This window comes from Cucurbita pepo, chromosome LG04 (genome assembly GCF_002806865.2).
Source record: "Cucurbita pepo subsp. pepo cultivar mu-cu-16 chromosome LG04, ASM280686v2, whole genome shotgun sequence".
NCBI lineage: Eukaryota > Viridiplantae > Streptophyta > Magnoliopsida > Cucurbitales > Cucurbitaceae > Cucurbita > Cucurbita pepo.
This window is the reverse complement of record NC_036641.1, coordinates 7,978,190-7,995,104: the sequence shown is the minus strand read 5'-3', so window position 1 is coordinate 7,995,104 and position 16,915 is coordinate 7,978,190. Positions and strand designations below refer to the sequence as shown.

At 38.4% G+C, this 16,915-nt stretch overlaps 1 protein-coding gene across 1 annotated transcript; it reads right to left on the bottom strand.

Moving 5' to 3' along the window:
• Positions 1–2,764: 2,764 nt before the first annotated feature.
• LOC111793045 (transcription factor LHW-like) lies at positions 2,765–9,588 on the bottom strand. Its single transcript, XM_023674734.1, has 10 exons — positions 8,822–9,588; positions 8,344–8,541; positions 8,179–8,260; positions 8,017–8,058; positions 7,867–7,926; positions 5,021–6,727; positions 4,845–4,946; positions 4,577–4,717; positions 4,352–4,477; positions 2,765–3,377 (listed from the first exon to the last, which is right to left on the bottom strand). Exons 1-10 carry the CDS (start codon positions 8,914–8,916, stop codon positions 3,198–3,200), a joined length of 2,733 nt encoding a protein of 910 aa, XP_023530502.1. The 5' UTR covers positions 8,917–9,588; the 3' UTR covers positions 2,765–3,197.
• Between the last annotated feature and the right edge of the window lie 7,327 nt (positions 9,589–16,915).

Genomic DNA, 16,915 nt, shown 5'->3' with positions numbered 1-16,915 from the left:
TCTACATTACATTTTATTGTGTATGTATACATATATAATCCGGGTAGGCTTTTCTCGGAGTTCTAAAACGACGATAGCATAAATTTGGTGACGATCCTAGTCGGTCTATGTCATGTTGATACAAACAACTCAACTATAAAGATTTTCCCTATTTAATCTTTGGCAATCTAAACCATTGAATGGAAACCCCATCATTCAAATGTTCTAAAACTTTCACATCTCTTGATTTTGTTCTAAACCATTCTTACTTTTCTACATCACAATGTCACTTCCCTCAAGTGTCTCCATGCTTATCAGGGTTGATCTGTTTATTCTTTACGATATCAAATATCTATTTTGATTCTTTTTTTTTTTCATTGCATAATGTAATATCTACCCCAAATTCATTGGCATAAATCTCTCTTTATTCTCGATTCACCAACGCTCAATGCATGCCCAAATTAGTTTTTAAAAAGACTCGTCGATAGAAGTGTTAAAAAATCTGATCAACCCAACTTAATAACGTTTGTACAATCGTATGGGTAGGGTTGGGTTGAATAAATGACCTGGATAACCCGAACCAGTCTAACCCAAAAAATTCATAGTTGGGTTGAGTTGGGTCTAAAAATATCTCGACCTAACCTACAAACACTCTTACTAGTTGATTTAGGCAAAGGCCAAGAAGGAACGAGTGGGAATAAAAATTTTGAAGTTTGATATCGTAAAACGAAGAAGAATAAAACTTCTCCTCTAGTTTACACCCTATAAAATTTGAGAATTCAGTAAAATATAACAGTTGGCTGGTAAAATTTCTCACGCTTGCCTTCCTACTAAAGTTTTTACACGTATATCATATTATTGTTGAAATGTCGAGAGCGTGATGCAAGTAGCCTTAATTATGTAACGGTTCAAAATCGTTTCAAAAGATATCAAAAGATAAAAATAAAGAATGAAGCTTAGGTTAGTTTGAAATTGAGATGAGAGGTGCATGTAGTGTTAGCAATGGATAGGGCATTGGAAGTAGAATATGTTGATATGTTTGGATTGAATATGTACCTCTACTTTGACAGATGATTTTATGTCCTCATGTAATTCATTTTGGAACAATCTATATGACTGTAAAGCATGAACATGGTTAATCTAATTTTACTTTATGTCTTTTCCATCTTCAAATATTTTACTGTGAGAATCTTCTTTTTTGTTGTTGGATTGTAGAGTCTAATCGTCATCGAATCAAGTTCAAGTTGGAGCTGGAAACATAAAATTCGAACGAGCCTATTTGAAGCCAAAGAAATTGATGTGTACGACACCATTCAGCCAAGGTAGCACCAAAATGTAAGCAATGTCTAAGGAGTCGCATCGATACTCATCCAAAGAACGCACATGTCGTGATGTGCACAAAATAACTTACTTTTAGTAATACAGATAAAAATAGTGTATTAATCATGGGCTACGTCCTAAGGGTTGTTGATATATCTTAAGGATATTTAGTTTTCAATTATGATTTATCATATTTGATTGCTAATATCAAATGATTATAAATAGAGAACTTTCCGTTCAGCACCATTTAGGTGCGATAGTTTTAGCAAATATTCTCATGGTACGAGTGCTCCTTTAATTTACCAAGTCAACTGCTCTCAGAGTCGAGACATGCTAGGCTACGTTAATGGAACTTTATTTCACCACCTCGCTTTGAACCACAAGCCTCTCGAACACCCAACACCACATATTTTGCGTGGAAAGCAACTAATCAACAACTTCTCTGTCTCCTACTCTCCTCTCTTACCGAGGAAGTCATTGTCGCTGTTGGTCTCTCCACTGCACGTGACGTTTGGCTCACGTTGGAGACTACGTTTAGCCGTCATTCAAAAGCCCGTGAACTGAGACTTAAGGATGACTTGCAGCTGATGAATGCGACACCAAACTTGTTGTTGAGTATGCCCGTACCTTTAAACAATATGTGACGGACTTCATGCATTGACAGACTCGTCGAGGACATTAATAAGGTGCACTGGTTTCTTGGTGGACTCAGCACCGATTATTCAACTTTTTCTACTTCTCAAATGGCTCTCACTCCTCCCCCTGTTTTGCAGATGTAGTCTCTAAAGCTCAAAGTTTTGAGTTGTTTCAGCGCTCCCTTAAGTCTTCTGAGTCACACCCATGGAAGTCACCCTGCTTCCTTTAGCAACCAGCGAGTTGTTCCAATGTTCCCTTGAATCTTCTAACTCCACTCCTACGACATTCACAATCATTAATCGTGGTCGCACCCATGAAAGTCACCCTGCTTCCTTTAGTAACCAGCGAGTTGTTCCAGTGCTCCCTTGAATCTTCGGACTCAACTCCTACGACATTCACGCCACTCATCGTGATCGCACCCTTGGATGTCACCCTGCTTCCTTCAGCTACCATGAAAGTAACCTACTTATTAAGTATTTTTATACTCATCCATGGTATTTTAATCTTTTCAGATGAAGTCTAGATGGAACGGTCAAGGCGAGGCTATAGGGACAAGATAAATCTGTGTCTTGGTCTCCCATATTTACGCTTTACATGAACCCTTTGTCATTTTGTGTCAACTATTTGTAAACTATATCATGTCATATTCAAACGCTTTGTTGTACTAGTAAATTGAATGTCCTGTTAGATCATGTTGATTAACTACATGCATTTAATAAAATATTGGTCGCTAGTCTCTCGTAACAGCTCCTGATCATCATTAACAGATATTATCCGCTTTAACCCATTACATATCGCCGTCAGTCTCACGGTCTTCAAACGTATCCACTAGAGAGAGGTTTCCATACTTTTATAAAAAAATGTCTCGTAACTCGGTTGCTTAACCCACGTTACTAAGTTTCAACCACAACATAATTTATGACCTTTTACAATTAACATTTCAAGTGGATAAAAGGACTAATACTCTACCCCTACTAGATGGCTTGAAAGAGCGAACAGCAGCCCCAATTTGATCAAAACAATTATACATTCATGGAGAAAATAACACACTCCTAAAATAAACTAAACAAATCTTCCCTTCTAATACTGAGTTCAGTGCCAAATTACAACTATGATTTAATAACTGTTGAGTGATAGATCAAGCCAAAAGGTTAGAACAACCACAGACCTTGGAACACTGGAAACATGTTAGTCATAGCGAGCGATATCGCCGCTCACTCTCAACGTCCCCACGAGAACTTGAAGGGCAGGCAGCAAGCTGCTCACTGCAAGCTACCAGGCCTGCCAGTTGCAGCGATTGGGGTCGACTGGGGGAAGGAGTTGTGGACGATCATATGGCTGTTATCTATCGCGTTTGCCATCGACACGTTGCCTTTAAGCGTCTGCTCTAACAGGTGAACGAGCGACATGAATATCTCCATTCGAGTCACGTCCCTGTTAGCCTGTAAAAGTAAAGCAAATTGGCTCAGTTATTTTGACTAAAGATTTTAGCTGTCTATATACACAATCATGTTCTCTCCCTTTAGTAAAAAATTGTTAACAGATATTGACTGCTTTAATCCGTTACGTATCGCTAGTAGTCTTACAGTTTTAAAACGCGTCTACTAGAGAGAAGTTTCTACACTCTTGTAAGGAATGTTTCGTTCCCCTCTCCAACCGATATGGGACCTCACAATCCACCTCCCTTCAGGCCTAGCCCACCTCCCTTCAGGCCTAGCGTCCTCGATGGCACACCGCCCGATGTCAAATATGATACCATTTGTAACAGTCCAAGCCCACTACTAGCAGATATTGTCTCCTATGGCCCGTTATGTATCGCCGTCAACCTCACGATTTAAAAACATGTCTACTAGGGAGAGGTTTCCACACCCTTATAAGAAATGTTTCGTTACCTTCTCCAACCGATGTAGGACCTCACAATCCACCCCCCTTGGGGCCCAGCGTCCTCGCTAGCACCCTGCCCAATGTTTGGACTGATGCTATTTGTAACAACCCAAGCCCACTACTAAAAGATATTGTTTGTTTTGGCCCGTTACGTATCGCCGTTAGCCTCACGGTTTTAAAACGTGTCTACTAGGGAGAGATTTCCACACCCTTATAAGGAATGTTTCGTTCCCTCTCCAACCGATGTAGGACCTCACAATCCACCCCCCTTGGGGCCCAGCATCCTCACTAGCACCCCGCCCGTTGTTTGGACCAATACCATTTGTAACAACCCAAGCCCATTACTAGCAAATATTGTTTGCTTTGGCCCATTACGTATCGCCATCAGCCTCACGGTTTTAAAACGCGTCTACTGGAGAGAGGTTTCCACACCCTTATAAGGAATGCTTCGTTCCCCTCTCCAACCGATATGGGACCTCCCAGAGGATTACTTCACAACTACTACAACACCAATACCATGTTCTTGACATACCTCGACAGCAAACCGCGCCCATATCTTGTCATCTCGTGTCTCCATCACTCCCTTCAGTATGGTCAATCCCATTCCACGGATCAAATCAGCTATTTCCAAAAAGAAACCCCTCTCCTCACAAAGCATCTGCCACAAAAACAACATGAACATGTCATTATAAACCATACAAATTACAAACTAACTGGAGAGCTTCAACATTATATATAGTTCAAATGGAAGGCCTACCTCCACAAGCATCTGACGTGGCGGATTCAAATCCTCGACTATGATAGGACAAACCATAGTTTGCGAACCAACCTCAAACGCCCACGTTGCCCCACCCTCAAAGTTGTCTTTAAGAAAGAGTCCGCCTTCTTTGCTCGTGATCTGTAACAAAACTCTCAACCATGATTACAAGCTCTCAACACTCTTCACTAAAAAACTGTCAAAATATTTCCATAGAGAAACAAAATATAATATCGGGCGATAAGAGAACGGTTAACAATACCGATACCTTCGACTCTCCGGTCTGTTTCAACTTATCAGCATGCTTTGTAACACTTTGCAGGAAAAGCATATGCTTGATGGTTTTTTCAAGTAATGCATCTATGCTACACTGTTGAAAGAAATTGACACAAAATTAGTGACAGTTCATTAGAATCACAGATATATATATGTAAAAGGATTTACTTTTGCTCCATTTGGCACGATCTCCCGCAACTCCTTTACACGATCTTGTATCATCTGGCGATCTTTCGGCCTCGGTCTAGGATTCTCTCCAGGTTTAAGCCTTTTACGACTCGATTTGTTAACTTCATCAGGCCTCTTAGAATAGGCTGTCGACACACTACTGTCACGCTTCAAGTTATCGCCTGGTTCAACCCATGAACTGATTTGAGATCCATATACTGAAGAACTTTGAGAGCAATTTGCCATATCTAAGGACTTGGGGACGCCAAAAACTCCCCCCTGCATGAGATTGGATGCATTTGGCTGTCCATAAACCGAGCTACTCGGACCAGAGGAGCTACTGATTTTAGTCAATGTCGTCCTACAAGAAGTGCTATCATCTGCAGAGTGGCCTCTGGATACTACAGCATCCAAGAGATGGTCAGAGGCTGTCATGGGATTGATTCCAGATTTTGATATCTTTTCACACATAGACGAGACGTTTGAACTTGATCCAGCCTCGAGCGCGTTCATTATCTGAGATGCATCAGAGTTCTTCCTGTCTTCATTCCAGTTGCCAGTGAGTAATTTGTTCTTATACTCCACACCTAGAATATCAAACAAGTCATCACCTGAAGAAGGTAAAGAACATGTTTGTTTGTTCTTAATTTGTGGGAGTTTTGGGCTCTCAAATCCACTAATAAAATGGCTTGAGTACTCATTAGCAAGACAAGGCATGTACTCATTCAAGGACATGGCAGTCTCTAGTTGAGTCCATGTAGTATTAAGCGCTTCGAATAAATCATTATCTCTATTTGACTCTGATGGAGCTAGCTTCTCGAGTGACAGTCGCTCGGTTGTAACTGAACGATCTACCCGACCCGATTTAGAAACCTCCTCAGTCTTGGATTTGAGAGCATTTTGTACCTCTATTCCAGCTTGCTCAACTCCATATACACTTTTCTCAGTTGCTCGGCGGTCATTACAAACTGAAAATGGCTTTGAAGAACTATTTTTCTTTTCGTTGGACCGTCTGCTTTCGACTAACGGATGATTGGTGGTCAGAGAACTATTTTCATGTGCCACCAGTTGAGACAAGTTACAACTATTTGATGGATTTAAGCAGTTATAAGCACCTTGCTGAACATAAACAGCAGAACGATTCGGATTTCCAACTAGTTTCAGGCTGCTATGGCCAGCAGATGATGGAATGACACCATGTTGGGAGCTATAAAAAGAAGTAGAAGAAGCCTGCTGGTTCATCCGTGCCTCGGGATTTGGGAGAATCACTTCAGCTCGAGCACGTCCATACTCCAAATTGTCGCTTGAAGGGAGATTCGACTTCATCACTTGAGTAACGTTTGGCAGACTGAGATTTTGATGAGACACGGCGAAAGCTTGGGTCGAGTATGGATTTTGTGGTGTTGAAGAAGCAGCAAGATGATTAGGCCAATTCTCTCGTAACAGAAAATTAGAAGGCGGACCAGACGTAGAAGGTAGCAATGAGTTGTTTGGCAGGTTGCAATTCTCATTCACCAACAAGGGTTTAATCACACTGCAACTTTGAGAAGGGTCTGTACGTCCAGCCATTCCTAAAGTCACAGGCACACCTATTTTCTCAACTGGATCTTTTCCATTATAATTCTCAGAAAGAAGAGCACCAGGTACAGATCCTAAATGCAGTATCAAACTCTTCACTTTGTTTATAAACATCAAGTTCTCCATGATCTGAAGGAGCAATTAGAGCAAATCAGTAAAGGAACTTGGAAATATGATGAGTAAAACACACAAACATTAAGCTAATACGAGATGTAATAAAAAAGACTGATAATGTGAGATCCTACATCGGTTGGGAGGAGAACGAAGCATTCTTTATAAGGGTGTGGAAACCTCTCTCTAGCATACGCGTTTTAAAAACTTTGAGGGGAAGTCCAAATGGCCCATAGAGGACAATATCTGCTAATGGTGGGCTTAGGCCGTTATAAATGGTATCAGAGCCAGACACCGGGCAATGTGCCAATGAGGAGGCTAAGCCCCGAAGGAGGTGGACACGAGGCGGTGTGCCAACAAGGAGGTTGAGCCCCGAAGGAGGTGGACACGAGGCGGTGTGCTAGGGAGGATGCTGAGCCCCGAAGGGGGTGGACACGAGGCAGTGTGCCAACGAGGACACTGAGCCCCGAAGGGGGTGCACACTAGACGGTGTGCCATGAGCCCCAAAAGGGGTGGACATAAGGCAGTGTGCCAGCGAGGAGGCTGAGTCTCGAAGGGGGTGGACACAAAGCGGTGTGTCAGCTAGGAGGTTGAGCCTCGAAGGGGGTGGACATGAGGCAGTGTGCCAGCAAGGACGCTAGACCCCGAAGGGAGTGGACACGAGGCAGTGTGCCAACGAGGACACTGAGCCCCGAAGGAGGTGGACACGAGACGGTGTGCCATGAGCCCCAAAAGGGGTGGACATAAGGCGGTGTGCCAGTGAGGAGGCTGAGCCTCGAAGGGGGTGGACACAAGGCGGTGTGTCAACAAGGAAGCTGAGCCTTGAAGGGGGTGGACACAAGGCAGAGGCGGATTGGGGGGTCCTACAATGATTGGAAAAGGGAACGAGTGTCAGTGAGGAGGCTGGACCCCGAAGGGCGGTGGATTGTGAGATCCCACATTGGTTGGGGAGGAGAACGAAACATTCTTTATACGAGGTGTAGAAACCTTTCCTTAGCCGACGCGTTTTAAAACCCTTTAGGAGAAGCCCAAAAGGGAAAACTCAAAAGAGGACAAGATCTTCTAGGAGTAGGCTCGGGCCATTACACATAAATTCTCAAACTATTAGAACCATGTACATAAAATTTGGTAACATGCGCATTGGTAAAGGTACTCACAGCAAAGAACGAGCCCAGTTGCACCACTCCATGAGGAAGAACAGGAATAACAGCAATGGTCTGCAAACAAGACACAAAAGCTGTTCATAGAACTACTAGAGGAAACAGTTTCATTCACAGGGAAAGGATAATGTAACAAAATGATCAAACCTGCATCCCAGCAAGAAATTGTTGGTGCAACTCATTAAGAACCTGGAAACACATACCAAAACAATCAAAACCTAAAAAACAAGAAATCGCCAAGAATCCCATTTCTGCATGATTCCAATGACTTCATGAACAGCAAATGATGCAGCAAGACAATGAATATACCTCTGGTGGATAGGCATCTCTTGTAGAATCGCTCGACAGAATCCACTGATGCTTTCCCGTAAACGCAGCTCGCCCGACAATCCTGAAAACGAACAAATGTGCATACCATGTTCATATAAAACTAGAACTGAAAGAAAAAGTAACTGAGATCTGCAAGCTTCTTACCCTTCACCTACTAGACTGATCTGTTTACTACACATCATTTGTTTCATTAGTGAAAAAAGTTTGCCCTCCACTTGATTCGCCTGTTGCATGGATGAACATCCTTCCCAGTCCTCAAGGGGTAATAATTTGGAACTCCCATTACCAGAAGACTCAAAGCTGGGCAAGAGCTGGTAATGGCATTCTTCCCATATCAGAAGCCTGCAACTCCAAAATAATTGGCTATCAATTCATAGAAGAACAAGAGAAAATGATGCTTCAGTCAGTGACAACCGAACAAGAACAGATATCTAACAGTCTGCTTCAACCAATCATGTGGATCTAGCTAGTTAACTACCATTCTACTTCCAAAGCTATGAAAGAAACATAAATCCAAAGCTAATTAATGAACATCCCACTTTTAGGGATTGACAAACCCAGATCCCATCATTCTTAAAAGGGAAAGATGGGATTTCATGGGGTTGAAGAGAATGAATCTTACTTGGGGTTTTGGCAGCCGATCTTCCAGAACACAGCATAAGACCATTGATTCGAACCACAAAGAGCTTTGAGTGTCTCTTTAAGAAGAAACCCCATAGCTACAAAAACAGAGCTCGAACCCAATCTTTTGTTATCTTCAAAGCTTTGAAAATTTCTTCCAAATCCGATAGAAACATGCACGAAACAGTAGAGACCAAGAAGTTAAAATGGTCAAGCGCCGGAGAGATAGAACATTTCCCAAGCTATTTTCGATTTTTTCATTCGTAATTTCTAACTTCCCCGGCACGATCCTCTCCCCGCCTGCTTCGTTCTCAAACCACCACTTCTTTTCCTTTCTGGGTCAAGATTTCCCACAATTTTTCTACGGCAAGCCATGCTCCGGCGAGCCGAAAGCTTGAGAGAAAGGGAGAAAAGGGTGTAATGAAAGTGAAACAGAGCAGAACCAGCGAAAACCGGTTTCTGCTGAAAAACCTACACTATCCCACAGGTCTGAATCTTGTAGACTGCCATGATCTGCTCCATTTCTGAGCTCCAGAGACGGAAAAATGAAGTGGGAATCAAACTCCGAGAAGAACAGGGGAAGCCCGTTTGTGAATCGGAGAGTGAGTGAGTCCTGATGGGTTCTTTTTCAGTGAAATGAGATGAAAATGGGATTTGTTTAAGGATATGGAAGTGGGTATGTTCTGTTCTTCTTTCTTCTTTCTCTTTCACTTCGCCTCTGCAAATTTTCTCTCGTAATCACTCTCTGCGAGAAAAGCGCAGCAGCTCCGGTGATGTCCGCCATAAAAAGAAGACAAGGAGAAAATGTGAGTTTCCCAAAATAGCCTCAGAAATCCCATTATTTACATAAAGTACCACTACGGCTTTTTTTTTTTTGTGTTAAAATTACAATTTTAACCTCTCAAAATTGTCGCTTTTTTTTTTTTTTTTTACATTTTCTATAAACACCAAATAGATTAACTAAATAAATAAAATAATTAAAAAATAGTCAAAAATATATTACAAAAAATAAAAATTAAAAAACTAAAATTATAAATTAGATAATGGGAAAAAATATATAAATTTGTCGGTATCGAAGAGGTGGAGGGAGTGGTAACTGTCGTTGTGTGGACAGGTGGTGGGGTATGGTTGGGCTGTGATGTAGTGCGTGTTGCTGTCGCGGTGACGTCAGCTACCAGATTGCCCTTACCTTTTCAGTTTAATTACCCTTTATGTCCCCTCCCCTAAAAAAAACTATTTTCTTTTTTTTTTCTTTTTTTTTTTATCATGAAACCTTACTTTGTTTACTTTATTGCTTTCGAGGAAAAACCAACGGGGCAACCGAAAAATGACACGTGTCACCAATCATATTCCTTCTTTGTGCATTTTAAGTAAAATATTCACCATTTCATTATTTTATTAATTCTATTTTTATTTAGTTGAGATTCTAAAATGATACCGTGAGATTCTAGCTCTCGTGTCAAAACTTCTTCCTAGCAAACGCGTTTAAAAAAAGACGTAATGGGTTAAAGCAGATAAGTTCTGCGAGCGGTGAGTTTGAGTTATTTCACATAAAGAATATAAGACGTAATAGGTTAAAGCAGATAAGTTCTGCGAGCAGTGAGTTTGAGTTATTTCCGATAGAGAATGAAACACGTGTGAATGTTGATAAAGAAAGCTTTCATGTCCGGTGCTACAATGTAACGTATCATAGAATTGCTTAATTTTAGAGCGGATATAATTGGATTTATTTTATTTTATAGTCATACCTTTGTTTTGAGCCCATAAATTCCACTCCTCTCCCTATAAAGTGAATGAATGGTGTTTTGGGTTTCTTAACCAAACATAATTACATTTGCCTAACCATAAATATATTATATTATATTATTTATTTCTTCAAATTTTTAAAATTTTCCCGTCACTAATGCCATCGTTGAAAGAGAAAAACACATAGCTAGTGGGACCTAAGATATGACTGTTCTTGAGCTCTACTTTACATTCTCGACATGGGTTGATGTGCAGTACATCCATACACCCAACTCATGCACATGCACATAGATCTACTAACCAAGCATCGCTTTCACGCTCCGTAAACCTGACTTTGAACATGTGTACGTTTATGCAGTCAAATGTAGCTGAAATGAAAGGAAAGCAAAAGAATCGTGATTGATTTGGTCACATTATATGCATGGAGTTCCACAATGTAAAAAATAGTAGTTCAGTGATATGGTGCAATATAGAGAACTTTCATGCAGAACATTCGTCTCGGTAACTCTTAACTATCATCATAGTAGCACCGGCACACGATTTTAAGGATAGTTTTATTCGAGATCGTGATGGAGGACATAACGGGTGATCTTTGACTTTTATTTCTTTTTGTATTTTTGTTATGCGACAACATCACGGGTTGTTACAGTCGACGCTTTGCAGTCATACTTAACCTACTCCACGTAACTTCAAATATGTACGTATTTATACAACAAATAAAATAAATCATAATCAAATAATCAAACACGAAAAATAAAAGATATTTTAATAAGAATCTATATATATATATATATATATATATATATTAAAAATTGTGTGCCTAGACCCTAATCAAGTATGTTCATGTTGCACCTATATTTTAACCTAATCTTAGCTCTCCTTTTCATATTATATATTTTATTATTTTCCTTTGTACTTTTTTAAAAAAATTATGTCAAAAATTGAAATTAAATTTAAAATATTTTGTTTTTAAGGCATTTATTATTAATTTTTTAATTTAATAAAATTCACTTATTTAAGCGACAATATCGCAACTTTCTAAGTGCACTAAATTTAGTAGAGATATTCGACCGAACGATAATGGAATTTTCAAGCTCATTTAAGAAACTCGTTTTATACTTTATTGTTGATAGAACTGGATGCACGCTGAGTGTCACAATCGTACTTTTGATGGCAGCGGACTTGCAATTGTGTGACACTCATTTTCCAACTCGCTCTTGCATCGCCTACGGCCAAGCGACGTATGCTCGAGCCTCTAGCCTCGGTTTTAAGAGAAGGTTTTAGAAAACGAGGGCAGAGAGAGATTTTTGAAAGAGACATTGTATAAGCAAGCAAGAGAGAAATAACAACGACTAACAGTATATAACCTTGGGTAGGGAGAAGTTGACAACTAGTCGTATCTCCCTATAGTACCTTCTAAGGCATTTCATGTTTGACAGACCTAGACATAATATTTCTGAAACGTCATACTTTCTAGAAATACAAAAGTAAAACTATCGAATATGAAAAAATATAAAGGGTAGGCCTGTCATGGGCATGCAGCTATGGGCAACACGCCTTGGACGAGCATGACCGTGACATTGAGCTCAAATTCTCTCTCGTCCAAGAACACCTTGTTAGATTTTCACGTGCTAACCCTAACGAGTGTCTCTCTGTCCTGCAACGTATTTGTTTAAAAGCTCATTCTTCCGCTCTAATTCCCTATTTGATTCTAGACAATATGGTTGTCGTATTTTAATTTTTTTTTTTTAATATTACCTAATTTTTAATTAAATTATCTTTAAAATTTTATTTACTTCATTTATATAAAAATCTCGAAATATTAACCCCAGAATTTATTTTAAAAAGAATTACCCAAGGCCCAAAAAATCCCCTTTGCCAACTCAGCATCTCTATTTGAAGCTTAAAACTGGACATGTTGGTGAAAAGTGAAAAGTGAAGGTGAGTTTTTGAGCGTTGATTGGTAATGTACTTTGAGAATCAACGGCTGAGATGACGCATGAGAGATTCGCAAACTCCCAAGACACTGGTCAGACTTGCACTGATTGTTTTTTATTGGGTTGGTGAGTGACTGACCGGTCAGTTTAATTTAATTATTATTTTTTAAATATATAAATTATATTATTTTATTTTATGGTCATCAAAAGAAGTAGCCTAACAGTAGTTGGGAGAAACATGAGAGATTGATTCTTATTTCACTTTTTCAACATTTAAAAGAAAAAATAAATTAATAAATAACAAATTGTCATTCTAAAACTTTTTAAAAATACGCGTTTAAGAGCGTTGAATTTTATTCTACATAATGAACCAAAGAATTGAACACGTTTTCAATATCGAGCAGCTCCAATACCCATTGATTTTGCATCTTCTAACTCTGGGATGAAAGTCTCGACTAATTGAGGGAATGATCATAGGTTTATAATAAAAAAAATTTATCTTTATTCGTACGAGACCTTTTGGGAAAGCCCAAAGCAAAGTCACGAGAACTTATGTTCAAAGTAGACAATATCAAATCATTGTGGAGAGTCGTGTTCAACTAACATGGTATCAGAGTTATGCCCTAAACTTAGTCACGTCAATAGAATTCTCAACTGTCGAACAAAGGCATTGTAAAAAATGACTGAAGTATCGAACAAAGGGTGTAGTTTGTTCGAAGACTTCAAAAGAAAAGGAGCCGAACCTCGATTAAGGCGAGGCGTACTTTATTCAGGGGTCGGAAAAGGGTATGATACATAGGGTTGAAATTGTAGAGGATATTGCAATATCTTCTTTATCAACAGTCTATTATGGGTCCACCATTGATTCATTTGTCTTAGACACCAATATGATGAACAAAAACCCAAAATTATTACATTTTTGACCCCACAACATTGCCAAAAAAAAGTCAATTTCTCACTTCTTTCATCGACTTTATCCAAAACCATTCGGTTCAAATCGTAAATTGGGTTGTCAACATCTCAATTTTCGTTCGAACTCCCACTTACTCGTGTATGGCAGTTCTAACCTGTTAGAAAAACACGACTCTTCACAATAGTATGATATTGTCCACTTTCAGCATAAGCCCTCATGGTTTTGCTTTGTGCTTCCCAAAAGACCTCATAACAATGGAGAGAGTATTCCTTGATTATAAACCCATGATCATTCCCTAAATTAGCCGATGTGGAACTTTCATCATCCAACATAACCAATGAAAACTTGCAAGTGCTGGATCGAGAACAGCTCCAGCCTCGTGGGTCTGAGAGAATATTTGAATCTAAAATTCGTTAAGGGATAGTCATGTGTCAACTCGAACATTATTTTGTGAATACAGTTGTAACGACCCATGTTTAGGATTCGAATCAAAATTTGGAATCCATATTTGGCATCTGATCAACATTCGTGTCTCCGATAAGGTCCTTCCTACATGTTTTGTCTTCACTCACATGAATTCTAAGCAAATTTCTAGGAGATTACCCAATATAGTAGTACTCTAACCAAAACATGCTTAATTACAAAGTTCCTATGATTCAGCAAACACATACACAAAAGGAAGGTGCACCTCGTTGGTATAGGTAATAACTTTCAATGCTAAGTCTTTCTTAGGTAAGAGACACTAATTTCTAATCACTTGAGTCGATATTCAAGTCTAGAACGACAATATATCATGTTGAGGGTAGGTTTCTAAGCCACTATAGCGAGATTTAAGTTAGGGGCCATTAGTGAAATAAATAATATAATGGAAAGAACTTTGGTAATTATTCATAATATAATTTAGGGGACGAACATCGTCGATTATCAAGTGATTGTTAACAACAATCTATCCGTACTTGGTTTGTTTCTCTCGTGCTTCTACTTCATCTGATCCCTCTTACCTGCTCTGTATGATATAAATTTTTTTCATGTTCTTCACGTCCTATTGTTGTATGTGATTTAAAACGTGTTTTAAACCTAAAACTTAAGAAGAACCGAGATTAAAAATTTGAAAATAATTTTATAAAGTATATATATAGATTGTGAAAGTGGAAAGTAGGCTCAACCAAATCATCATTGAAGATTATAGGGCGGAAAGCTTTTTTATTTTTTATTTTTCTAATCATAATTTTTCTTGCAAGAAGGAGACAAGTATAGTGTGAGAATCTTGACTTTTTATTACTATTCGTTATTTTCTTTACTGTATAATTTTTTTCTTAATAGGTGCGTTTTAAAGTCGTGAAGCTGACGACGATACGTAACAGGCTAAAGTGGCCAATATTTTCTAGCGGTGGTCTGTGCCTATTACAAATGATATTAGAGCCAGTTACTAGCCGGTGTGCAAGTGTGGACACTGGCCCCAATGGGGTGGATCATGGAGATCCCACATTGATTGCAAAGAAGGAACATGAGGCTGACGACAATACGTAACGGGAGCGGTAGACTTTAGTTGTTATAGTTTATTTCCAGTTGGATTATTTTTTTATTATCGGTGATCGACAAGATTTAGGCTTGACACTATATTTTTATGATTTGGTTGGAACGATGTCTTTTTGTGAGATTAATTGAAAATTAAGAACTGGAAAGGTAACGAGGGGAGTAATCAAGTCAAACTAATTGGGTACCCGTTAAAAAAAAGTAATTAGGTCAAAGTACTCCATATTAGAACGGAAATAAAAATGAATTAGACGTTCCATCAACAAACAACGATTGTTCAAAGTTGAAAACAATATAATATTTAAGGAAATACAACGCTAAAAAATGCATACATTTAAAATAATAATAATAATAATAAAGTCTAATTTAGTTTTTAAAATTTTATATTAATATAAATTATTTAATAAAATCCTCATGAAAAGTTATGAGATATTTTTTTAGAGTTTTATTAAATTTTGAATTATATTTTGATTTTTAAAAATTAATAAACATTAAATTTGTAATTTAATAATTAAAAAAAAACGGAAAGTTATATCTAACACGTGTTGTTTGTAAGCACCACGTCATGTGACAGGTGTCATGTCATTGATTGGACCGGGTCCCATCAGTACGGACATTGCGTTTCCAGGAGGAAATTTCTTTCCTTTTTTTTTTCTATCTGACAATCTTTTATTTTGGGTCCGTCTGGTTTTTTTATTATTTATTTTCTGATTTTTTCTAAAAAATTATATATTTTATTATTTCTTTTTGCAACGTATCCTACAAATTGAGTTCGGTTAGATAACATTTTGGATTAGTTTTTAGAAACCGAATGAATTCAATTGTGTTCGGGTTAATTGGACAAAGGTTCGAGTCAACCCGAACCAAACGGTCCAATATATATTTATTAACACTATTAGACAAAACTCTGAAACACAAACCCTATGCCACTAGATGCTCCTCGTAGACGCCCCTCGACACCCCTTGCCACATTCAACACTAGTAGACGCTCTCGCCCACGTCCACGTCGCTAGACTCGTAATTTAAAAAAATAATAATGTATTTACTCATAATTATTTTATTTTATTTTATTAGAGATAAAAAAAAAATTTTAAAAAAAAGGTCCCATTAAATGGGAGTAATGTAATGGTGGGCCTTGAAAAGACATGTTGGCCTCAATGATGAAATTTCCTAAAAGGTAAAAATACATCACACTCCCACAAGTAACCCTTTTTTTTTTTTTTTTTTTTTTTTTTTTTTTTTTTTTTTTTTTTTTTNATAATATAATACCTACTCGAACATAGTTTGAACGGTTAAATATTCGATATGCTTGGATTGACTATCTAATTCAGTGTATGATGTGTGGTAGAGGTGTCTGTATGACTTCAGAACTCAACCAATCTCGATTACCTAACAAAACCATAAAATTTGGGTTGGATTAATTTTTTTTTTCCGATTTGAGCTGGGTTGACTTTTAGAAGACAGAGACGTTTAAGTTAGTTCATGGGTTGACATTTTTTTGGTCGGGTCAATCTGATCCGCCTGAAAATAGAGTTACAACTCAACTTTACTTTAAGATGATTACGAAGATTACATTGTGAGTGAAGACATAGAAAAGTAGGGGCCATCGAGGTGGAAAAGCATTAAGATGGGGCAAATTTCGAACTATTTATCTTTGGACAATATGTTACAAACTTTTGTTCACAAATCATAATCTCTCTTTAATTTTTCTAAGTGTGCCCCGGGACCCCTCAACTCTAAACACATGCTCTTTATTTTCCTTGAAACAGGTAGATGATAGGCTCGTAATGATCGATAAATAAGAAACGAAGTTGATTGATGTGATCTAACCATTAAAATATTCACTACAGAAAATCATACTTGTTTTATCAACAACCATACGAATCGGAAAAATGTCATTTGATTGGATTTGTAGCCACTCGACATGCGAATCGATATCTAAGTGTGATACTAGTAGACATGT